The sequence below is a fragment of the Mandrillus leucophaeus genome, unplaced genomic scaffold (assembly GCF_000951045.1).
Source record: "Mandrillus leucophaeus isolate KB7577 unplaced genomic scaffold, Mleu.le_1.0 Scaffold580, whole genome shotgun sequence".
NCBI classification, from domain to species: Eukaryota; Metazoa; Chordata; class Mammalia; order Primates; family Cercopithecidae; genus Mandrillus; species Mandrillus leucophaeus.
The window spans coordinates 2010520-2036156 of NW_012106253.1; the positions used below are offsets into that span (position 1 = coordinate 2010520).

The 25637-nt window shown below is 35.9% G+C and overlaps 1 protein-coding gene across 2 annotated transcripts in view; it reads right to left on the reverse strand.

Annotated features, from left to right (window-relative positions):
* PDZRN4 (PDZ domain containing ring finger 4) overlaps positions 1 to 25637 on the reverse strand; it is a 136774-nt gene that overhangs the window by 79593 nt on the left and 31544 nt on the right. The window contains exon 3 of one of the 2 annotated variants that reach the window (XM_011999062.1): positions 16988 to 17043. The exons of the other annotated variant lie outside the window; for it this stretch is intronic. Within the exon in view, the coding sequence (XP_011854452.1) occupies positions 16988 to 17043 (56 nt within the window). The remainder of the gene's footprint in view (positions 1 to 16987; positions 17044 to 25637) is intronic. 2 annotated transcript variants of the gene reach the window in all.

The window sequence follows — 25637 nt, forward strand, 5'->3', positions numbered from 1 at the left end:
AGCAGGAGGCTTAAATCACTTTCAACAATCAATTCTGCCATCTGAATGCAGCCTGACACTTGTTGAGTTCAGTCGATGACATGAAATCACAGTAGAAAGGCCAAGCCCTAAGGGAAATTCACAAGCTTCTACATCGCAAGTAAAACCGCCTGAACTTGAGCCCATAACCTTCCCAACACCATGCCCTCAACTTCCTCAAATTCATAGATTTAGAAAAGAAATATTTTGTTCTATATTAATGAAATGTAGATTGACACCTAAGGCAAAAAAATAAAGTAAATGCATTTAAAGTAGCAACTGATGCTATTTTCTATAGAATAGTTGGAATTTGCCCCAGTAATTTCATAGACGTGAGCATCTCTAAGTGCATCTTGAGATAGATAATAATAACAACAGTAACAAAAATTTGTTGAGTGCTTACTATTTGTGTCATACATGCTGGTTGGTACTGTCTGCCACTACAGGTGCAGATATTATTATATTCATCCCATAGGTTAAAAAACTAAATAGGTTAAGCAACTTGCTGAAGATGACACTATGTGAAAAAACACCCAGGATTATTCTATACATTCATATTAATTATTTTTAAACATCAATAGAATATTATCATAGAAGCTCTAAAACTTGAACAAGATGATTGGTGGGAAGTTTATTCTCCTATTTCCTTTTAGTAAATACAGTAAGTAGTTCATAATATTACAATTAAGTGTTGAATCAACTGCTTGATCCCCATTCATAACCACGTGGATAATTGTTCTAACTTATGTTCCCAGGACAAGGAAACTCCAGCTGCAGAGCGAAAAAAAAAAAAATTCCATAAAATGCACAGGTTAGACCACAATGCTCTCCAAGGATTACCTCAGTTCCAAAAATGTATAATAATGTATGCATATGCTTGAATAAGCATTAATCTCGATGCAGCTTAAAACTTCGGTAAAAAGAATGCCCCCCATTATTTTTTTTTTAATATAAGTCAATCAGGAAAAGCTCAGAAAGGAGGTGACTTAGTGCCTGCCAGTCTTCCAGCGTAGGCCACCTTTGAGGTAAAGCTGTTGCTGCCTTACAATAATTCAGCAGCCCACTGAGATAAGATAGGACAAAGTTCCAAGTGAAAAAGACCGCCTGGGTTCCTACCTGCTTTTACCTTCGTGGACACAATCACTATGAGTGATTCAAACAGGATTTCCGTAAGACAGCAACTGGAGTGTACGGAGAGTTGTAACCAACTGAAGGTTTCAGGTCTATCTGAGAGCATGCGTGTACAACGAGGCAATAATATTTGGGGCGGCACTTTCTGAAAACCATGTTTTACATGACACTATGTTTGCCTCAGCAAGCAAACAAGGCAGGGCAACAAAGTGGATGCATCTCCACCAAATAGAGTCATCACATCCTTAAATTCAAATTGCCACAAAATTTTTCTATACTAATATTGTTGATTTTATTTAGCTTCATTTGGAAGAGTGGGGGAGAAGGGCACAATTTTGTACATTTACTTCCTTCAAACAATTAACATCTGTATGCTTTTGAAATAATTTTCAGCAGATAAAACAATCCTGCCAAGGCCCAGTAAAAGCTCTCCATTGTTCCATGTCGGCACAAATTACTTTGCATCTCCGATGATTTTATGTACATTTAATCACTAAAGATTAATTACATGGCATACGGAAACCAGTGAAACACTGCAGAGATAACTTCAGTTTAAGTGCACATGCAGCTAACTCGTGGCTTTTTAGAACAATTTTAATTAAAAGTACTAGAAGAATCATCGGGCTGAAAATATTAGGAGCTCTGGGATGGATGAGCTTAGCATAGCTAATTAATTGTATATTTAATCAAAGCAGCCTTTGGCTGTAATTAATAATCTATTTTCCTCTGGTAATAAATATTTAGTTCTGTGAAACAGAATTTAAATTTGCAGAATGTCATATGCACAGAAGAATGGGACAGAAAACGAGCCTTTCCACACCAGCTTTCAAGCCAAGGTTGATTTTGTTGATTTAGAGAGGATGTTGTCTATATCTTTTTCATTCATTTTAAATGTCATCTCATAGTGGCAGCTTACAAATAGCTATTCCTGAGTGACTTGGACATTTCAAAGGTGTAAAGAATAATCCAGAAGGAGAGACTAGTAGAATGCAAAATGAAGTCTGATTTTTTTTCTTTCACCACCAAGATCTCATACTTTAGAGAACTTTGGGTAGCTCCATCTTAATACAGATGCTAGGACAGTTAGACTTGGCATTAAACAGTTCCTTCCCTTTATTTCCTTTTACATGGCTGAATGAGACTCAGAGATTTTCAACTCTTACAACCTGGTAAAATGCTCAAATCACAAAGCAAAGTTAAAACACCCTCTTCCTTGCAGAATCATGATGGCTTTCACTTTGAATAGTAAACACTCGTCCCCTCCCAATCTTTTCTGCTCTTAAGGTATGCTATCCATGATAAGAATAGTATAATTTTGCTCTTCTGATCCTTTTCTTAATTTTTGTGAAAGAAACCTCTAATGGGAGGTAGTCACATGCTTTTCATATTATCTATTCTTTCTTTCTTCTCCTTGTCTTCTTGAAAGCAAGATTTAGTTTCAAGAGTTTTACATATAAAAGAAATAAGATAATAAACTAACCTTAGATGATATTTTTTCCCTACTTTCTTCAGATGTTTTAATGTGTAAAACTTAAAAATTAACTAGCACATTGCCATTGCTGTTTTATTTTTTGAGACTGTTATAGTAACAGGTAGGATTTAGAAGTTGTACATATTGAAGAACATACATTTTGTATGCATCTGATGCAAGTGCTTGATACACTAATCAATTCATATCATAAATTCCATTTTTCTGGGGGTTATGTGGTCTTCATATGAATATGTATGAAAGAAACAAGTATAAATTAGGTTATTAAAATTATATCAAGTGAAAATATTTTTATTCAGTCTATACTGGATGTTAATAAAGGTCTAGGAACCAGATACAGAATAGAATAACACACAGAGGCAAAAATTTGCAGGTTTCACAAAGGCCACCAGTAATAATATATCAGAAGTAGCTCTTATTAAATACATGATAATGTATTCAATGCTTAATCAGTTTATAGTATAATGTGTAATTTCCAATGACAACAAAAGTATTAAAGACAATGATCCTAAAAACTGCAGAAAATAGTCTTGTCTTTTTTAGAATTGTGCCTTAGTTGGCCACTCTTGACACAGGCTTTCCCAGTGATCCACTAACGTTATCTATGAAGGCACAGGCAGAAAACATTCACCTGGACAGGGAAAGCCAGTATTCATGGTTTTTGTCTTTTGTTTGTTTGTTTGTTTGTTTTTGAGATGGAGTCTCGCTCTGTCGCCCAGGCTGGAGTGCAGTGGTGTGATCTTGGCTCACTGCAACCTCCACCTCCTGGGTTCAAGCGATTCTCCTGCCTCAGCCTCTTGAGTAGCTGGGTCTACAGGCATGTGCCACCACGCCAGGCTAATTTTTTATATTTTTAGTAGAGACAGGGTTTTACTGTGTTAGCCAGGATGGTCTTGATCTCCTGACCTCGTGATCTGCCCACCTTGGCCTCCCAAAGTGCTGGGATTACAGGTGCGAGCCACCGCGCCCGGCCAGCATTCATGGTTACCTTATTTGTCCCAATTTTCACAGAATTTTTCACTTACTGATTGGACTCCACTGACAGTTTAGACAACTTTCTCTGAGGATTCATATATTGGGATAAAATGGGCATGCAGGATGTGCGTGTAATTTAACAGCTATCCCACTGGACACTCAGAAGTGTAATGTGGCAGATGTGCTACTACACTTTAGGGAACCTCAGAGAGCCTGGCAGTGCTCATGCTCACCTTGAAATGTTCTGTGCTACTTAGAGTACGGAAGCCTCCTCTGCTCTGTCTTGTTGGAACCCATGAAAGATTATTCTAAAGACTCAGATATGAATCTGAGTTATGTACTTCTAGGGCTGAGAAGATGGACTTTGAAGGGTGAGACTGCACCAATAGTTAGAGGATGGGAATTTCTTGAAATGTGTGGGGACAATTGTGTAGTAGAAGTTCAAAGTAGAGGACCTTGTTCCAGCCTGGGTGACAAAGTGAAATCCCCTCGCTAAAATCAATAAATCAATAAATTAATAAATTAATAAAACAAAGGATCTTGGAGAAAAACCAGCCTCAAGACAAGAGAGTCTTGGGACTCTGAGGAATTCATGAGGAGGTGCTCCTGTGGGGGAGATAACATATAATAAATGCAATAACATATATAACATATTACAATATATAATATATGCACATATATAAAGAGTAACTAATATGTAAGATAGAGTAGGAAGTCAACAAAAATACGTGAATTATTTCTAATACTTTGTTATGGACATGGCATTCCAAATAATTTTCTTTCAATGTTTGCAAATAATTATGGCAAATTTAGACATGCTAAGAAAGCATGCTTGCAAATTTTTGGATGGTATAGATCTGAAGGAGCAGAACACTATAAACAAAAAGCCTTAGATTCATGGTCAGAAGACTTAAATAGTCATTCTAGTTTCACCATTTGCTAGCAACGTAGACCTGGAAAAGTCTCTTAAGCTCTGGAAACTTCAATCCATAGTGAGTTTCAAACACATGTGAAGTCATCACAGATGAGGCGAGTTAGTCTTGATATCTGCAATCTATTTGGCAATATGCACATTAATTACCACACCAATATTTATCTCACTGCTCACAGGGGTTTTAAGTATTATCCACATCTTAAATAAGAGGTGAACACTGGTTTGACCTTTTCTTTTTTTTTACCAAGGTCACACAATAAGTGGTAAAGCTGAGATTAAAAGTCTTGACTGGCTCTCAGTCTTGTTATGTCAACTGGAGATTTCTCTCCTTTCTTCTCAACCTAATGCCCAGATTAGTTAATCACTGTACAGGATATAGAAAATGGTTGTTAATTTAAACTCAAATATGTTCTCAACAAAATTACTTATCAAAGAATTCAATGATAACAAGAAGCCAGAATCTATTATTGATTCTCAAGTTCTAATGACTATATTTGATTTGAGTATTAATAGAAACCAGAGCCCAGAACTATCGGCTGAACTTGGCCCTTGTGAAATACTCAGTTTGCAGGTTATGGCTAATTGGTGTCAACATTAAATTTTTGCTGATGTCCTAAGCCTTATCAAATGAGAGCTTCGCAAGGTAAGAGTTCTCTTCTGGGAAAAAAACAAAAAACAAAAAACAAAAAAAAACAAAAACTGGAAGTCTCAGTAAAATATTTAAGCTTTATGAGGTCTAAATCTTACAAAATAAAATAATAAACTTAGTTTAGAGAAGGGCGAGTTGACTGCCCCTCACTGCTTATACTAAACACTGCATGTAAAGTGCTGAGATTCCAAACATGGAGGTAAGTTCATCTACTGCTCCATCACCCTCATGATTACTCTAATACAAGGTGCACAGAGAGGAGCAACTGTGGGAATTATTCTTAAGTGACTGAACTGCCTGTTGAATAGTGCTAGAACCTTTAGTCTGGGATTTCTCAACTGCAGTACTGTTGGCATTTGAGGCTGGGTAAGTCTGTTGTAGGAGGCTGTCTTCTGCATTAAGGATGTTTAGTAGCATTCCTGGCCTGTATCCACTAGACGTCAGAAGCACACCTCTGCCCCCACCCAAAACAGCTCCAAAAATGTTTCCAGAGAGTGCCAAATATCCCCTAGACTAGCAGAGGTGTCCAGTCTTTTGGCTTCCCCGGGCTACACTGGGAGAAGAAGAATTGTCTTGGGCCACACGTAAAATACACTACCACTAACAATAGCTGATGTGCTAAAAAAACAAAAACAAAACAAAAAAAAACTCAAAAAATCATCTCATAATTTAAGAAAGTTTACAAATTTGTTTTAAGAAAGTGTAGGCATTTGTGACAGGCCACTTTCAAAGCTGTCCTGGGCCATATGCAGACCATGGGCCATGGGTTAGACAAACTTGCCCTAGAGGGGGAGATCACATCCACTTGAGAACATTTACTTTAGGATTCCTTTGAGTCACAATTTACTCCATTAAAATTGAAGAATGCTGGATCTAATCAGGACCTAGGTTTCCTAGAGATAAAACACTATAACACAGAAGTTGAAGGATAGAGCTTCACTTGTGTTTCATGGATTATTGTTTTCATTTTATATTTTAAAGGGACAAATTGACTTGGATTATATCTGAATAAAATGGCAAGGAAAATTACTTAACAGGGCTTCATTTTTTTTTTTTCCTGCCAGCCAGGAAAAGTTAACTGCGATGGTTGTGGTTCTTCCACTATGGCATTGTCCTGGTGTGCAGCCTCAGAAGCTGTCACTTATCTATCAGTGACTGCATGCCAGCTTTCTCGAGCTGCCATTAATGAGATAAAATTATTCTTTGATGGCAGTGGCCATATGACAAGGATTGAGAAGACAAGGATCCCTGGATTTCAGAGGACTGTCGTTTAGTTATTTCAACAAAGAGTGCATTTCAATAAATTTTCCTTATAGATCTTATTTTCTATCTCTCATTTAATATTGTAATTTCCTCTAAACTGGTTTTCCAAATCCTTCTCAAGTAGTGATAACCTCAAGTAAAACATATGACTCTAATGCACACCCTAATAAATAATAACATAAACACTGTTAATATGCACTGAAAACTGTTCGAGATTCCATATGCTCTTCTAGAAATGCTCTGCTTCATGTTGATTATCTGTACACTTCACTGACTTGGGTCAGGATTTAGGATGCTGGATAATGGAATGTGGAGAAGATGACAGAGTATAGTTTTGCAGGGCTAAAAGGCAGTGAAACATTGCCAGGTTAAAATAATACCTTGTAACATTTGTTCTGAAAATAGTACTTGACGATTAGGTGCTCCTGACATGACTGCATACTGTTATTTTGGATGCCGATGGAAAGAAACACAGTAGACTCATTGCTTATTCATTCATTCATATATAATGCATTTCTTTCTAGATTTAAAAAGGATACATACATATGTATTTTCAAAAAGGCTATAAAAGTCAATTACTATGTTTACCCAATGAAGAACTACTTTCTTAACTTTAGAACTCCAATTTGGGAAAATTCTCACTTTAAGAAGTAGTAGACATTTTCCATCTTTCCTCATTAAGGGTGACTGAGCATGATACAGAAAGAGGTGATCAAGTGTGACAGAATCTGTGCTTTGTCTATACTAGTTGCTTCCACCATAATTTTAATTGCTAGATATCAGGGCTTCAGATACTTCAACTAGATGTCAAGAGACAAGCCTTATGAATTAAAGAATATTGTTGGTATATAACCAAACATGTAAATAGACACTTTGCACAATTAGTAATTTTTAGAAACCAACGTATTTTTAGAATTCTCAATATTGAACACTTTTTAATACACATAGTTGAGGTTCTCTGTTTATCATGTTTCAAGTTCTAGTCTATTTAGAGCTGGTTACGGTAGAATCAAAGGCAAATGATGTTATTAAAACTCAAAGCTAACAGTTATAATTTAAATATAATTAGATGTTGAGACCTTTCTAGTGTGTAATGTTATGCTCCTGTCAAAGCACTGGGAATACTAATTAAAATGGAAAATTAGAAAATATTTTTCCTGAGTCTGGAATTAGTTTCTTCCTCCTTCTTTTCCCCTTCCATTTTCATTCATGAATTAAAAAAAAAAAAAAAAACTACTGGGCACCACCCATGTGCCAGACCTTGTTCTAGACACTGAGATAATGTCAATGAACAGATCAGACAAAATCTCTGACCTCAGAATGTTTACATGTTAGTAAGGCAGACAATCAATGTAAAAATACTTCAATTAATTTTAAGCATATGGAAAGTTGATTATGTGTCAACTGCTAGGAAAAAAATATAAAACAATGAGAAGAATTGGGGCAGGAGGAGGGGAGTTGTAATATTTCTTTTGTGGCCAGTGTAGGTCTCACTGAGATGGTGCTAGACATTGAAGTGAAGATTTAGTTAAGAGGTTGAGGAATGCTCCTGCCTCTAGCTGGAACCTAAGGAGAGAAACAGTCATGGCAAAGGCCCAAGGGTGGAAGCATTCCTGACAAATTTGTGTACCCCAGAAAGGAAGAGAGACCAGAGGAGAGTGAGCAGGGGAGGGGAGTAAGAGTGAGCTCACAGGAATCAGACACCTAGGCCACTCTGTGGACAGGGACTTCTACCTTGAGTTGTTTTCCCATGACACACAACTTTCCAATAAAGCTTTCCCCCCTTTTCTTACTCTGATTTTTTTTCTCTATTTTCATCATTCACATTCCCATTTGGTCAATCTCCCTTCTTCCCTCTCTGCCATGGCCTGCACTTTCTCAGCTGCCACCTTCTCATATTATTGCTTATTTCTCTTGCAATCTTTAGGTAGATCATCCACAGAAATCATGAACTCTCATTCACTGAGTTCTTACTCTGTGCCCAGCATGATGCATTATATAGAATCTTGTTTGATTCCATTTTTGCAATAACCCCCTTATGTTGAGCATTATTACTTCACCTATTTTTTGCATGACAGACAGATAAAGTTTAAGTATCTCAGTTTATGTTGTATAAAAGCAATGAGGTTTGAACCCCAGTTGGGCTGACTCCATATCCAAGATAACACCAAGTTATATTGTTTTCTGTGTTTTTGTATCCCCCAACTCAATTCGGAAAGTATCTCAAACATTGGATTTAACAAAATGGGACTCCCATATTTAATTTTTTCAGTGTTAGAAGGCACCTTGGAAGTCATTCTATTTAACCTGCCCTCAATATTTGAGTGTCTTTTACAATATCTCTGCCAAGTGGTCATCCAACCTGTACATAAAAACTCCTAGTAACAAAGAGTTGAAATAATGCTTTTAAAAAATATGTAGAACTATGATATAACATAGGTCCATGATATTCCATTGTTCTGCCTTACATAAAACTGGAAACTATTGATCGTGATTTTTCACATAATAATATTGAAAAGCTATTGTCACCTTTCCATTTTTTCTTCTTGTTTAAACAGTATATTGTCTTAGTCCATCTCAGTAAGTTTTAAATTTTTTAACTAATTTAACACCATACCTTTAGGTGTATTTCTGGTTAAATTGTTTTTTGAGACTAAGTTGTAGCAAAGACACATAAAGGAAATGATAAACTGTCTTGCCTTTATTTCTACTTCAAAATAAACACAAATAGTAAATTTAGGACCAAGAAATGATTTCTGGATTTTAATCATGTCAGAGAACAAGAATGACTCATATTTTATTCATTTAAAATAGTTCGCTAAAATTATCACAGATTTTTAAATCCAAAATGCTGATTAAATTATATTCCAGGTAATAAGCTATTTTTGTTTTCTTTTTTCTACATAATCTCATATAGAAATAAAACAGAGCAGGATTCTGAAGAGAGAGAGAGAAAGAAAGAAAAAGAGTGAGAGAGAGAGAGAGAGTATGAGCAATTCTAGATTTCAGTGGTTAATAGTGGTCTCAGATATGTGACAGTAAGAATAGCAACACCTCCGGTGAGTCCTGGCATGCCGAGAATTTCCTGACTTGTCATTTCCGTACCGGAATTGAACCACAGGAATAGCCAGTCTCTAAATTCTAGTCATCTCAGGATAGGTATAGGGGTATACACTGTCTGACTTGCCTTGCACCAAATACAGAATAATGCAGTTTGCCTGCCCAGGGAGAGCCTTCTTCTTGTTCCCTCAATGACCTCCTCTGCCACAGTGCCTGAAAGTCCTCCCTTTCCCTCTATTGCTCTCCCTCAATTAGAAAATAAACAAGCATATTTTTTCTGGAAATAGCGACACATGGTATTAGCATTTACTGCAACTTACTGTGGATGTGTTTGTCAGATCAACTAATATCAAAACTCTGGTATTCAGAAACCTGGATCCAGAGCAAATGTTTTTCCCTGGGGAGGTTGAGGTTGGAGAAAAGGGGCAGATTATGAGGCATGGGATGGATGACTAGGGAGTCAGACCTGGAAAGCTTGGTAAGGACCAGCCTTGGATAGCCAGAGGGAGGTTACAACCTAAAAGACACAAGTCACTTTGTGGTCAGGATTGTAAACAACCCTGACCTACTACCTGATATTCTTTGGTGTCCAATGTCCTGCAATGAGGGAAAATGTCAACATACCCACAAAGACTATTAGGACAAGAAGCTTCATCTGTGGGTTAAGGAAACAGAATCATAAGGGTTACATAAATAGCCCAAAGATACAATGTTTAGTTTACAGCAAATCTGGGCAGTAGAGATCTATCTGGTTTTTGGACTCCTTGGTTTGGTCAGCGTTATATGAAGTGAGATGGAAATATACAAAACAATGTTTCTAATAACTAACATTAATAAAGCACTTACTATTCACAAGTGTTAAATACCCTGTATGCATTCAGCATTTAGTAAGTGAAAAACCTCGCTGTGGTGGAGTGCTCCTATTATGTTTTGGGGGCAGGTGAGAAACAGATGCAGTGATTTTAAGTGACTTATCTAAATTCACATAACTCATTCATGAACAGTCAGAATTTAAATAAAAACTCTTAATTACTTTACTAACATGCCAAACGGCACTAAGGTTAACAATATCAAGTTGGTTGGTTGCAGTAACAAGAATCCAACACACAAATAATCTTTTCAATCCTGCAATTTTGAGAAAGGTAGATTTCAAGTTCAAAAATTCACATAGATTTACTTTGATCTCTTATGATTATTTGAGTATTTACAAATATCTTTTCTCAATTTCACCTTGTTCCTCAACTTGTGAGGAAAAATCCTCCCTTAATTTTGTTATAGGACACTAATAAGTTCTCTGTGTAATAGAGATCATTATTCTCTTTCATTTAAAAACAAGTTGATAAACTTTATTAGGGTATCTAACAAACAGGAGGAGTAGAATCTTACACACAAACTCGAGATATTTTCATCTATTTAGCTTTTTGAAAAATGTATTTTTTTTTTCAGAGTGGAATCCAGGTTAAATTTAACAAAGATAAAAGATGAGCACAACAAATTTAGAAGAAAAGAATGGAAGTTCACATGTCAGATGAAGAGGGCTCTTTTCTCATAAATGCAATGTGTGTACTACTGGACTATGCATTAAGCCAAAGAGAATTTCTACTTGATTGGTTGTTTATTTCTTTTCTTTTCAAGGCCACATTGGAGCGAAGGCTAGATGCTTTAATAAGCTGCCCAAAATCTTTTAAAAAGACTAGCAGAAAGATGCTGTAATTTATGGATCCTGATAAGAACCATTAATTGTCACTCTGTTGCTACCATTTGAACTCATACAGTCGATTTAGTCCGAGTTCTTGTGAGATCTCGGAAGACCATTAAAAGAAGCTGGAGGCTAAGCACAGATAATAGGAGTATTTTAATATTTTTGATGCTTTTACAAAGGAATAGTGTGTCTTACATCAATTCTACACATTGCTCTGAAGCTCCCTACATGGGGTGGGGAAGGGTTGGTAATCTCAGTCACCGTCTCTTTTCTACTTCCTGACAGCTTCTTCTCCCACCCTGGAAAAAGAGAGGTTTAGGATCCTGTTCAAGTCCTCTGGCACTGTAAGAATCCTAAGAAATTTCAAAAGAGACCTATATTATTTTTCACTCTTCTTGATACCCTTCTCTTTTAGTAAGCTTACTGTGTGGGATCTTGTGTAAGTTCACAGAGAGAATGAAAATGAATTGCTATTTTCTGATAACCTTAAAAAAGGAAATTGAAAAATGAAGAAGAAATCATCAACTTTGGTTGTGGAGGTCACCTACTATCTATTCTTTGATACAGAGGGAAAAATATAAAAGGGTAAGAATATTTAAAGACTGAGCTGGAATACAGGCTGTGCTTTAGATCTCATGTAAATTATGTCTCCCGAAAAATTCCACTTCATGACAGTTTCTCAAATGCCACATATAATATATATTATATATATAATTTTTAATGTCAATATTAATTTTCTCAAAAAGTTAAATATTTTTGTTTATATAAATACAAATAATTGCAAATAATATTAAAAATGTTATTGAAACTCTGAGGGTTGATCCTAGGCTAACCTCTGATGGATGATGCCCTGTTTCCCCCATTCCCTCATACCCAGCCACACTCATCAGAAGGCCAATGCACTTGTGCCATCCTTGCTACCTTTCTTGCTATACACTAAGTATACTCTCCTATCCCATCCTAGTTGGTTTTCTTCTTCTACATGTATCATTAAAATGTTCTGCTCTGAGACTCAGCTGAGGTACAGTAGAAAATATGCTGATCTTAGCCTTACAGAATGGACCTAAATGTCAGCTCTCTTATTTACTTAAATTTGATAACACTCTAACCTCTCTGAGCCTCAGTTTCTTCATCTGTAAAATGGGAGAATAATATTAATCTTACAGGACTGTTATGAGAAATAAATAACTCAACATATATAACAGAAGCTGATATGGATCCTGCCACTTTAAGTACTTAATGATTGTTAATTGAATGTGAATCTTACCTGGTGACAAATACTATTGGTTGACCAGCCAACAGTTATTTCCCTCTTCCTTTTTTTCCTTATTGTAGAATTCAAGTTCTCATCCTAAACTAAATATTTCAGATTTTTCTTTTCCAACTTCCTTGTATATACAAGTGTATACAATCCTACACTGGTCCAAAGTATTTCTGTGGGAATCTGCTGAGGTATATCTAGGATTTTTCATCTTGATATCAGAGATAGGTGACAAGGAAAACACCTTCTCTTTCTTTCCACCTTAGGTTTGGCTGTGTGAAGATGTGATGCTTACAGCTGTGGCAGCCCCTTTGCGATAATGAGGAAAAGTCTAAAAGAAAGACAGAGAAGATAACCCAATGCTCAGACATCAGTGATTCACTGATCCAGGCTGGGAACAGTTATTTCTGGAATGTTTTGATATGATCAAAATGCATTTGAAGTCCTCTGTTTAATCCATTTTTGGTGGGGTATGTTAGTTCTTGCCAAAAAGCATTAAAAATGCCAAAACTGAAGTCTTTATAAAATGTTGTTATAATTAAATTATTCTTCTTAATCTGGTAAATTGATCATCATTATCTACAAACATCTAGTAAATGCTTACTCTACATAGAGAAATGTAACATATATGACATTGGCAAATAAATACAAGATTCTGTTTCTGTCTGGAGAGGCTCTCGATTTAGTCGTAGAGATTGGGCATGTAAGAAAGAAAGATAAACAGTAATGTAATATAGCATATACTAAGTGAGAAATTACTAGTGCAAACAATCAGTGCAGGCTGAAAAAACTCTCAGGATAACTGAGGATCAGGGAAAACTTTACAAAAGACTTGGATTTGAGCTTGTTTTGAAGGGAGGTTTAAATAACATGTTTTCAAATGGGAAATAAAGAGAAAGCCAGAGAAAGATAGCTGGATCAATGACATACAAGACGGAAGACTTTTGATATGATAAGACTAATTTACCAGGTTCAAGTTTTTCATGTGGAAGAACAGGGAGAGGGAGTAAGGGGCAGATTGGGGTGGTTAAATGCCAAATTAATAAGTTGGACTTGGTAGTATAGGCAGGAGGTTTTTAGCAAAGAAGTATATGTAGCTTCATTCTTGAGAAAGAGTAATTTGGTAATATTCTATAGGCTAGGTTGGAAGGAAGAGAAACTGAGGATTGGAGAGCAAATGAGGTGAGTGTCTAAATATGGCTGGTCAGACTGGGAAGAGAAAAAACAGAGGTGACTACGAGCTGCTCCTGTTATGATGGGTGATAGGTTCCTATCACTGATAGGTTGGTACAAATGGATAGATCATGACGTAGCTCACAGGCAGCAACCTCTACGGGAGAAATATGAGGCATTATGGGAAATGGTGGGATAGATATATTTTGGGGCTCATGCATTTGGAGAAATTCTTACACCACAGTTTCCTCATGTACAGCTTAATTCATTTATACAGAGGTGGGAAAATAAAGATGTCTAAAATATAGCCTATTAGAAAAAAAAACCTCTGTAATTTAAGGCTTTGTTTTGGCTTTTATATTTAATTTATCTGACATGTACTGTTTTAGTTTATCAAACAAAATAATTTTGACTTAGTCATGCTTTGAAATTATCTTCTGTATCACCTGCTGAAATCTTATATCTTCTTCATTCTACAGAGTATCAGCATATTCACCTAGACTCACATCTGAGTTGAACAGAATGTCTCTATTCCTACTCCCCTATCTTGCTGTATGTTGACAATTTGAAAAAAAAAATCTTCCAGGAGAAGAAAAGTAAGAAATTATAAAATATTTATATAAAAATCTGTATTTGGTAACTGAGCTTAATATTGGGAAAAAATTAATAGCAATGTTGATTTGTTTATATGTTTTTGTTTATTATATTCCTTAAAACTTCATTCAGTAGAAGTAGATACATTGTAGAAACCATCCCACCAGGCATTTGGGATATGAAATAAAACCCACTACTATTAGCTTTATATCCTCATAGCATGTTATGTTTTGAGGTACAGTCCAGAATCAGTCTCTAAAAGATCAAAACCTCAGAAAGATCTCTTACTCCATTGAACATCTATATTCTTAGTATAATAAATAGATATAGAACAAAGAAGTGGGAATACATTTCATTTCAAATATCAACTTGACTATGTATAATATTCCAGCCACTTGGTAACGGAGCAATGAACTAATGTTAGATTTGCATGTATTGTGAATAGGATCAAAACTAGAATGAGGTGACAAGCAAGCTTCACTTTGAAAGGACTCCAGGCCACAGAGACAATAAACAGGCCAGCTGCTTTCTCAACAGGTGGTGGGTAAAAGAAGATGGCTATCATGCATGAGAGAAGAAATTGCTAATATTCCCAAATCATACCCACAAACTTTTAATTATAACAGCTAATTTACAGAGGAAAAATTCTACACCAATGTTTCATGAGCATTATACAGACTTAAAATATGCAAAGAATTACATCTCTTTACAAGAGATGAACCATCTTATTTCATGAAAATTACATTAATTCATTTGATTTAGTTTTATAAAGTTATGGACCAATGATGTTCACTCACATTTAATATAAAAGCTATTCAGAATAGATGAAACAGTCAGGTGGATCAAACGAGTGGTTTTAAGGATAAAAAGTATTTTAAAATGTGCATACATTAATTAAATCACACATTTCTTACATTTTCTGGGCTCTCATATTCTTTAGTGCAAATTTGTTATTGATATCTTGAACAAAGAGACATGTCCACATGTTTCTATAAAGAGATCTATACACATGGGTATTCTGGAATTTCTCTTGTGAAGCTTTTCTTGCATCTAACCCTCTTTCCAAAGAGGAAGCACTTTTCTCTGTGCACAGCAGGAACTCATGTGTAGAGAGGCTTTGGACTGATGATGATAGCAATGATCATGATTCTCATGCAACTTAGAGAACTGCTACTTCAATTTAAATTATTTCTTCTTGCTCACTCTTCAGTGAAAATAGTGAGTAGCTGGTTAACCTCTTTCATAAAATAATTCCATGCACATGAGGAGTTATTCAATCATTCTCTCAGCCATAGAAGAATTTTGAAGTAATAATGGAACAAAGTAAAAGTGAATGGATACATAGTATCATAATACTATCATAACTATCTGATCTATTGGACTGTAAAAAAAAAAATAAAAAGTACTGTGTCATCTACTTTAGTTTCCTGAAAAATCAATACTATTCCAATCTCAAGAGGAAGTCAGCTTTTCTTTCTGTCTATCAATCAAAAACAGAGACCCATATCCAAGTCAGGATATGATTACATCCTTTTGTCTGTATGCTACTGTATCTCATTAATATGTCATTGGTAAAAGTCGTTATTCCTAATCCTGGACTCTTCCTGTCAATTGTGATATTGAGTATTTGGATGGATTTCATTAACAAGAATAAAAACTTACTCTTTTCACAACTACTTGAATTTATTTTGGTGAGGGAGGAAAAGATTGCTTTGGTCTTTATTTTCCTAACTCATGAAAAACTAAAAACACAATTATTTTCCCTTAGAATTTTGATTTGGAACACCTCTAGAAATGCTGAAGCTTTGTCATTTTATGTGTGTTTCCGAGGTAATATGGTTTTAACAGAGTTTATCAAGCATTAGCATAGCTTCATTAATTTTTCCTAGGAGATCTCCTGGGATATCAGAACAGTAAGGAATAACGTCATTATGACTATAAAACATCTTAGGATTTTCTTTCTAAATATTATTATTAGGTCATGTTGTCATCATAGTTGTATTTGTTCCTCCATATAAAAGGACTTTTGTAAAACTGTAGAGAATGTGAGGAAAAATTTGTGTCTTGTCAGATTTTAGTTTATGTCTTGGCTTCATGTAAATTGGCAACAGGTGAAAATGTTTTTGAGCATATTTACATATTATAATAGGAATAGTCTCTAGTCTTTTTTTTGTAATAAATGAAAACCAGCTTCTCATATACTAGCATAACTCAAACTAATGTATATATGTAAGTATATTTAAATTAACAGGCTGGGCGCAGTGGCTGGTGCTTGTAATCCCAGCACTTTGGAAGGCCGAGACAGGTGGTTCACCTGAGGTCAGGAGCTGAAGACCAGCCTGGTCAACATGCTGAAATCTCGTCTGTACTGAAAATACAAAAAGTAGCTGGATATGGTGGTGCATGCCTGTAATCTCAGCTACTCTGGAGGCTGAGGCACGAGAATCGTTTGAACCCGGGAGACGGAGGTTGCAGTGAGCCAAGATTGCACCACTGCACTCCAGTCTGCATGACATGACAGAGTGAGACTTTGTCTAAAAAAAAATTAACGTATTATTAGTGTAATAACATTTAAGGTACCTATGGGATAAAATATATTATTGGGGGACACAGAACCAGTGGTCACAAAAAAAGACCAAAGCAGCCACATTTGTCCTCTTATTTATATCATGTAGGTTAATTTGCTCACTGATAAGCAAGAGAATAATATGACAAAATAAATTTAATGCCATACTTACAATGGATGGCCAACATGTCAACAATGCCAAAGTTTTAAGGAAAAATTGTCTCTTACCTGAAAAATGCAAGAGAATTCCAAAGATAAGCATTTCATAATCAAAATTATTACCACATACATGGTAAAGGCGCCTGCAGGCTTTTCATAATGTCATGTTTATTCTATGATAATTTTATTTGGCTGTTTTGTGCGGAGTTGGTCTGTTCACCAAATAACCATCATTTACATTTATATTCATATTGTACATCACGCCAGTTTTGAACCCATACTAAAAAAAGCTTATGTTTTTGTGGTTCTGTAGTAAAAAGTATCTTTTGCTGATGGCTGCTTCCTTTTAAACAATGGAAATAAACAAAAGGAGTTAAAATACGCAAACTATGCCACAATCATCCCCAACCCAAACCACTTCCATCCTTTTCACCATCCTTTTCAGCTATCCTTAACAGACATGTGCCAACCTCTTTTCTAGACAATTTCACCTTCAATACTGCTGAGAATCTGCCCACTAATGACCATAATGAAACATGCTTTGTGTGAGAGCCTGTTCATTTATTTTCATTCCCGTGAGTGCCTTCAGAGACCAGAGTTGCAATCACGGCTACTTACTATTTAATTCCCAGCCAAATTTATGGTCAAATTGAAAAATGGAGGCAGGCAGCCTGATGTAGGATGCTTTTGTCTGAAGTGTCCTTATGGAATCATTATACTTGCATTAATCTTTAATCTGCAATTAAACAATCAGTTCTATGTAAAAGATAGCTGCAAACAGATCCCCTGCATGTGTCCTAGACAATATATCTTAATGGGAGGTATAGAGGAAGGGTGAGAGTAAGGTGTAATTAGGACTAAATTCGTCATGGATCCTGCTTCAGTAGGAGGTTATTTATGGAGCTGAAAGTTGCTCATGCAAAATGACTTTTGTATATTCAGATCTTCACTAAATAGCCTCCTTGTCTTACAGTGTGGGGGACTGCAGAATAACAAAACACAAATGCAAGCATGAGAAAGAGGGGAGGAAGCTTGGCTTGACTGATAAATGTCTTGGCAGAAATTGTAACCTGCCTTGCATCTGCAGCTTCCCAATTAAGAGGCCTGCTTTCCAGCTTCCACAGATGCTTAATTGGAGATCAAGGCTGCCAGGCAGGCATGGGAACCACCATCATTATCAGGTAGTTTGAGGATGTTAGGTGCTTAGGCTTGTCAATTTCCTTTCACTATCAGAGCTGTCAACAATGTGTCACCTTCCTGAAAGAGTGAAACACCTGGTTAAGAGGAGCTTTTCATAAATACAGCAAAGCTCTTACAGTAGACCAAAGGTTTCAGGTGTTCCTCGGGTAGAGCATTGGGAAGGGGAGGCTTTATAGGCCTTTCTGCCTGGCAAAAACAAACATTAGAAGAGGGCTAAGTGGGTGAAGCAGTATCAAACAAAAAGGTCATCTGTTTCAGTTTTGAGTGGTCACCTAATTCAGCTTTTGTAAAGAATGGCATTTAAACACCAGTTCATTTTAGGTCTCATTTAACAATTTACAATAAAAATGAGATACAGACCTCCTAATTTTAATCTCTAATTGTGATTCTACCCCTGGTTTGTTATGCTGTTTCTTTAGCAATGCATACATAGCATGGAAATGAGTAGTGTCAGTCAATTTTGCAGAAACAACTATTACTACATATGTAAAGTCAACCTAATAAAGAGAAACAAATCAGGCAGGTAATTTTCATTTCAATACCTTGTTTCTTTCTTTATATACAAAGTTTTCAAAATCATAATCATGTACTTACAGAGATACTAAAAGACTAACTTCAAGGTACTTTGGGATCTCAAAAGGTTGTCAGTCAACAAATGGCATTCGGATATGCTCCCTGTGTGTGTGTGTGTGTGTGTGTGTGTGCACAAGTGTGGTATGAATGGAGGTTTGCTGGGTGCTAAGGAGGATTTTTGGATGTTGGAGACACAATATCCTCAAGGAGCTGAAATTCTTTACGTGTGGAACTATAGCTTAAAATACAAAGTAGCAAGTGCCAAAAAATGGTACAGACAACATTTACTCCTGGAGGTCAAAAGAAGAAAACAAAGGGGAGGAGAGCAAAGGAGATAAGTAGAAAGGGATCTGTAAATATTGTGTTCAAGATATCATCCAGGTATTGAACATTTCTAATGCATCTCAAATACTACATGCATACAAAAGGAATTACAATTTTCATGAAATTATGTATAAAAGAAATAAATAAAATTTGAACTGCTAGTGTTACGCCATTGACTTGCTCTTTCAGAGTGGTTTAGATCCAGGAGAACACAGGGCCCAAATATTTCGTTATTTATAATCAAGAAATAAAAGTCACTTTCAGTACATGAATGTTCTTATAAGAATTTTCTACAATACTATTTAAAGCTGCAAAGAATTTGTTTCTCCATATCACTTATAGCCTAGCAATCAAGTGCTCTAGATAAACATAATTAAATACATGAAAGCAATAGTCATATATTGATTCTAACTACTAAACCATTAAGACAATTCTAAGGTAATATTTTGTTAAACATCCGGTGATTTGTTTTACCCTACAATTTTACAGGCTGCATATTTCAGATTTTATTAGCAAAAGATAGAGCTGAGACCATAATCTCCAGAAAAAAGATAAATATGATACCTGGTCCTCATTTTTCTACAATTTTCCTTATAGACTCAAGAGCATAGCTATTATTTTTATCTAGATAATTCTTATTCATTCAATCATATTTATTGAGCATCTATTATGTTACTGGGTGCTGTGTTAGGCAATGAGGATTCAAAGGGATGAGAGAACCTAGAAATCATTTCTAGGTAGGAGAAACAGAAACATAAATACATTATTATGATATACTATAACTACACTATTGAATATAAATAAGTATATCCAATGTACGATGGGAAATTCAGGTATCTATATCCAGTAATTCTCTAGATAGTTCTACTTTCATTTTCCAGCCTAGGCACAAAATCTGCCTCAAAATATTCCTTGCAAATTTCTTTTATATAAGATAGTTTTATTTTAATTCTAGCTAGTCAGAATCAATTGTGCATCCTCAGAATCAAATATTTTTCCTTCACACCTATGTTTCATATTTAATTAGTTCTCACATCTGCTTTATTCTTCCTTTATAGGATTTCCCACAGTTTTTTTCTCTGTGTCCTCACCAATTCTGCCCTAATCCAGGCCTCAGTCATCTCAGATTAAAATGATAGCCATAATCCTCCACCTGACTTCCCACTGAAGTATTTAATAATACTTGCAAGCCACTTTGCATAGATAATTATCCTGCTCAAAACCTTTAGTGTCCCTGAGATCCCCAGTTTCACAGCTATTAGAAGAGTGCCTAAGAACACAGACCCTAGAGCAAAGCCTCCTGTGTTTGAATATCTACTCCATCATTTACAAACTGTAAGACTTTGAGCAAGTTAGGAAACCCCTGGGTACCTCATTTAGCTCTAACAGAAAGTGAGAATAATAATAGCACACTCAATGGGTTGTTGCGTAGTTTAAATGCATTCATTTTCAACAAGTGCTTAGATCTGAGCCTGTTGTATAATAAATGCTTTATAAGAGATTAAAAATAATTTTAAAATATAGCCTTTGATAAGACACTTAACCTCTCTGGATCTCAGTGTCTCATCTGTGCAATCGATAATTACTTTCTTCAGTTGGGTAAAACTAGGAAGTCATATGTCAGTGTCTGACACACAGTAGATACTCAGTATGTGGTGATTATTATTGGTTGTGATGCAAAGCCCTCGGCCTAACACTGAGGACTGGACAGAAACTACTTTAATTAGTCTTTCTCATTTATCCCTCACTGCATTTAATCTTCACTTTGGCTGGACAATTTCTTATCCTCTTCACAGGCCATGGGTACCTCTGTGCTGTTCTTTTAGTTCCACTCTTTCTACAGCCTAAGTATCTTAGCTTTTATTTTGCCATTCATCCAAATTCTACCAGATGTTCAAATCGCATTCAAGGCTTACCCATTTTCAGTGAAGGTTTTTCCTAAAAACTCTGATTCTCAAAGACTTTCCTAAAAATTACAATACTAAGTATTTTGGTTGCTTTGAAAGACTTTATTACACAATATTTATAACTTGGTCACTTAGTAGGTTGGGTTTTATTGGATAGCAGGAGGGACACTGGGGACAGCTCCACTGCATATAAGAAGTAGAGACAAAGATCAGATGTTGGAGATAAAGGGCAGCGGGTAGGGATAGAGACTGGTGCTTAGTAAGCAGGTCACCAGGGCCACAGCTGGAGAGATAAATACATAACAAGAGATAATCAACAGGAGTGCAAGCTTGAATCAGCATGAAACACTCAAGTTTCCATGGGGCCCATGGCCAGAAGTTAGCAAAATCTGGCAGGAACACTCAGAAGTGTTCTTGGGAGGTACAGTGAGGATGCCATGACTCTTCCTGAAATCCTGAGAGCTTATTCCTGCCCTTGAACTTCTATTGGTTTTATAGGAAAGGCTCTTGGAGCCCTGGCATCTGAGCACAATCTCACTCTAAGATTTCCTGAGTGGTATCATTTAAATTTACAGCTATGTATGGTTTGTTCCTATAATCATATTGTAAACTCTCTTATGACAAGGACCATGCATTACCCTTTTTGAATCCTTGCATCTCCCCCTTTATAATTTATGACCTACTCTTAATAAGAAATAATTGTGGTGTTATGTTGGTAACAGTCTGAATCATATGGAATTGTTAATTTGTGATCACTTTTTGACCTCCAAAAATGGTGATTTCATTGGGTCATTTAAATATATTTTATCTATTCTATGAGGCTTTAGTTTAAAAAAAAAACACTGTAATATCTTACCCAACTTAAGAGGCTAAAGTAACTCCCAACTTCTTTTGTCTTTTCTGTTCTGAAATAAAGTGTATTTTCATTCTATCCACTTACTGGCTGCTCAATAATGGCATGCTTATTTAGCTACATTGCAAAGACTATTATGTAAAAACTTAATACTTTAACATTTTGGTTGCTCCTAGTACAAAAAGAACTTTAGTCTAGTATGGTCCAGAGCAGGGGATGTGATGTTCAATTTCTTAGTTCACATATGATTCCACTAGTTAGCAGTGCAATGACTGCTATTCTATGCCTCAGTTTTCTAACTGCTTTAACTATTCTATGCCTCAGTTTTCTAACGGTTAACATAGAAATGGTATTACTACCATCTCATATGTTTATCGAGACGACCACATGAGCTAGCAACCGCTTAGAGTGACCCCTGGTACTATCATGATATTAACATACAATCATGGTAAAAAGGGACGTGATGAGCCTGGGATACTCCTTTTTAAAAACATTGAACTTTTCTACATTATATGCGTAGATCAAACATCAGACTGTACTGCATTAGTGTACACAGTACCGTCAATTAAAATTAAATTAATAAAAAATTATTTAGCACCAAAAAAATTAAAAACACTGTCAGAGAAAATTAATTACTTTTTAATGTATCTGAAGTGGTAAAATATGTCCTGACAAAAATACGTATCTATTAAAGTGTATCTAGTTGTTTTGTCACAGTTGATTAACAAATAGTACAGTGTGATATGAAATATTTCAAATGGAATTGGTCTTTCTAATAACTAACTAATACAGGGCCGGGTGCTGTGGCTCACACCTGTAATCCCAGCACTTTGGGAGGCCAAGGTAGGTGGATCACCTGAGGTCAGGAGTTCGAGGCCAGCTTGACCAACATGGAGAAACCCCATCTCTACTAAAAATACAAAATCAGCTGGTCATGGTGGTGCATGCCTGTAATCCCAGCTACTTGGGAGGCTGAGGCAGGAGAATCGCTTGAACCTGGGAGGCATGGAGGTTGCAGTGAGCCAAGATCGCACCACTGTACTCCAGCCTGGGCAACAAGGGTGAAACTCCCGTCTTCAAAAAAAAAAAAAAAAGTAATATAGAATAATATTGTCATTAAATTCATGTACATTTTATTACTTGGACTGACTTATTGATATCATTTGCCACCTATTGATTACTTTGAAGTTAATTAGAAATATAATTGCTTATGCTAACAGAAAACGTAGTGTATGAAGATATATTTTTAAAAAAGCAAATTGACTTCTATAAAGAAATTTTTATAAAAGTAGCACATTTTATTTTAAATGGAGCACGATTCTCAGCATATTTTTTCAATGATTTATGTTTATAATCATCACCCTAATAATTATTATAATTATTATTATTACATAGTTCATCATAAGAGCTAAAGCAAATTCAACATGCATTCATTTATCATATGACTATCTCTGAGTTTCTGTATAAAAATCATCGCAATCATCATCATTAACATCATCAAATGTTATAGAATAATTACTATTTATTATAGAAATTATATTAATAAATTATAAATATTATATAAATAATTTCTGCCTTGTAGAAGGCAATATTTTAAAGGCAAACCAATAGATAGAATCATTCTCTGCCAAAGTAAAGAATAAATCCTTTTTAAAGCTAAATTCAGCTATCCTAATGTATTTTCAAATGTGGCAACAGAAACAATTTACTCTGGAATTGACTGTATTTCACATTTCTCCTTGACTTCACCTGTTATATGTGACAATAAATAGCAAACAAAATAAACAAATAAACATAAAGACCTTCAGCAAGAGTGAGAAGAAAAAGAACACGATGTTGGTTAACAGAAATTACTCTTTCTCCATTTACATACTTTCATAATATTTAAGTTGCTTAAGGGAGGCTGCCATAGGGGTGCACTTTGTCATAAGAAAGTTTGTCACTGTAGCTCTGCACCCACAAGTTTCTTAAAGGGGTCATTTCCAACCACCACTGTTTTCAAAGTGTATGATTAACTCAGTCAGGAGTGTTGCTGAGTAGAAGGTTTGCATATTGGTGGAGCTAGATGATTTTATGTGTTTATGTGTATTATTACATATTTGTATTGTACATTTTCTCTTATTTTCCAGAACTTCTAGGTTGTTTATTACCTATGGTTGCTATGGCTAGTTCTTCACCAGAAGTTCATGCTGTGCTGGTGTGGGGCTATGGCGGAGGGTGCTCCTCAGCCAGGGACTGTACCTCCTGGCTCCCCCATTGTGTGGGTTTTGGCCATGAGGCTCGTTCTTGCCAATAGAGGAAGAGCAGAAGTGATCTGTATCATTTCCCATCAGGACTTTTAAGAAGTGGCTGGGAATTTCTACTCTCCTGTTTTCCCCTTCTGCTGGCTAGAAGCAGAGGATTCTGAAGCCACAGGGAATGACAGGGGTAGATGGAAGGAACCTGGGTCTCTGAATCATATGGAGGAAGGTCTCCCAACCTTCCAACAACCAACCAACCAACCAACCAACCAACCAACCAACCAACCAACAAACAAAAAACACAAAAACACACACAAAAAAAACCAAACAAAACAAAACGAAAGAGTATCCAATCCCAAGTTAATTTTTTTTTTTTTTTCTCTCCTGGAGGAGATTTTTGTCAAAATAAGTCTGAGCTTCCTTGTCACTACCATCACAAACTTATTAAGCATGAGGGTGATTTGTTTAATTGTGTCACTTCATGAATGGTTACAGCTAGAGATTTCAATTGTAGTCACAAATCTGAAAGGATTTGTAAATTTTCTGACAAACTCATCTCAACAAAGCACAGTAGAGACCCAGAAATAAGATTTTAAAGGCCTTCAAGTAGTCAAAATAAAAGAATGCCATATATTCCTAGTGCCAAATGACAGGACTTTCCACAGGGAGACTCTATAAGACCTCACTCTGAGCTCTTTATACTTATTTTACAGATCATTTTAAGAAGCATTTTACTGGGGTTTCCAGTCTATGGCATACAAAATTAGCAGACACACTAATACTAGCAAGAAACAGAACCACATTGATTAATGTGCAGAAAAAAAAAGAACTCAAAAAATTAGAAGAAAACTTCAAAATCTATGACAGAATCTATGTAATAGAAGGAACACAGCAGTACAAGTCACTGTGTTTAACTTAACTCGGTGTTCATTTTCATTTACAGCAAAGTCTGAATTTAGAAAATAATTATATCCACACAAGGTAAGATTCACACAGGGTAAGCTACTGGCAACAAGGTCAGTGGAAATTCTTTGATTCCACACATTTGGTTAATATCAAGTTATCCAATTATTTCACTAATTATAGTATTCCTTTGGTAACTTCTCAATCATTTTTAGTATACCTTTTTTTCACACATAAATCTTCAGACGGCTATTCAAGCAAAATGATGTCACTTACATATTTAGAAAAAAAGTCAGTGTTCTAAACACTTTCTCCAATTCTGAATGGGAAGTATTTCTTTGCCTCGTATCTCACTGTAGCATTCAGGAAACCTAGTTCCACACAGTAACCTCCTGAGAAAAGGAGGGCAAAGAGGAGCAAGGTCAGATGATTTGAGTAACAATTTTATTTTCTTTTTTTGAGATAGAATCTTGCTCTGTCGCCCAGGCTGGAGTGCAGTGGCGCCATCTTGGCTTACTGCAACCTTCACCTCCCAGGTTCAAGCGATTCTTGTGTCTCAGCCTCCTGAGGAGCTGGGATTACAGGCGTGAGCCACCACGCCCAGCTGATTTGATTTAAAAAAAAAATTAAAGACAAAAAACAAAAGAGTAAAAAAGGCTTATT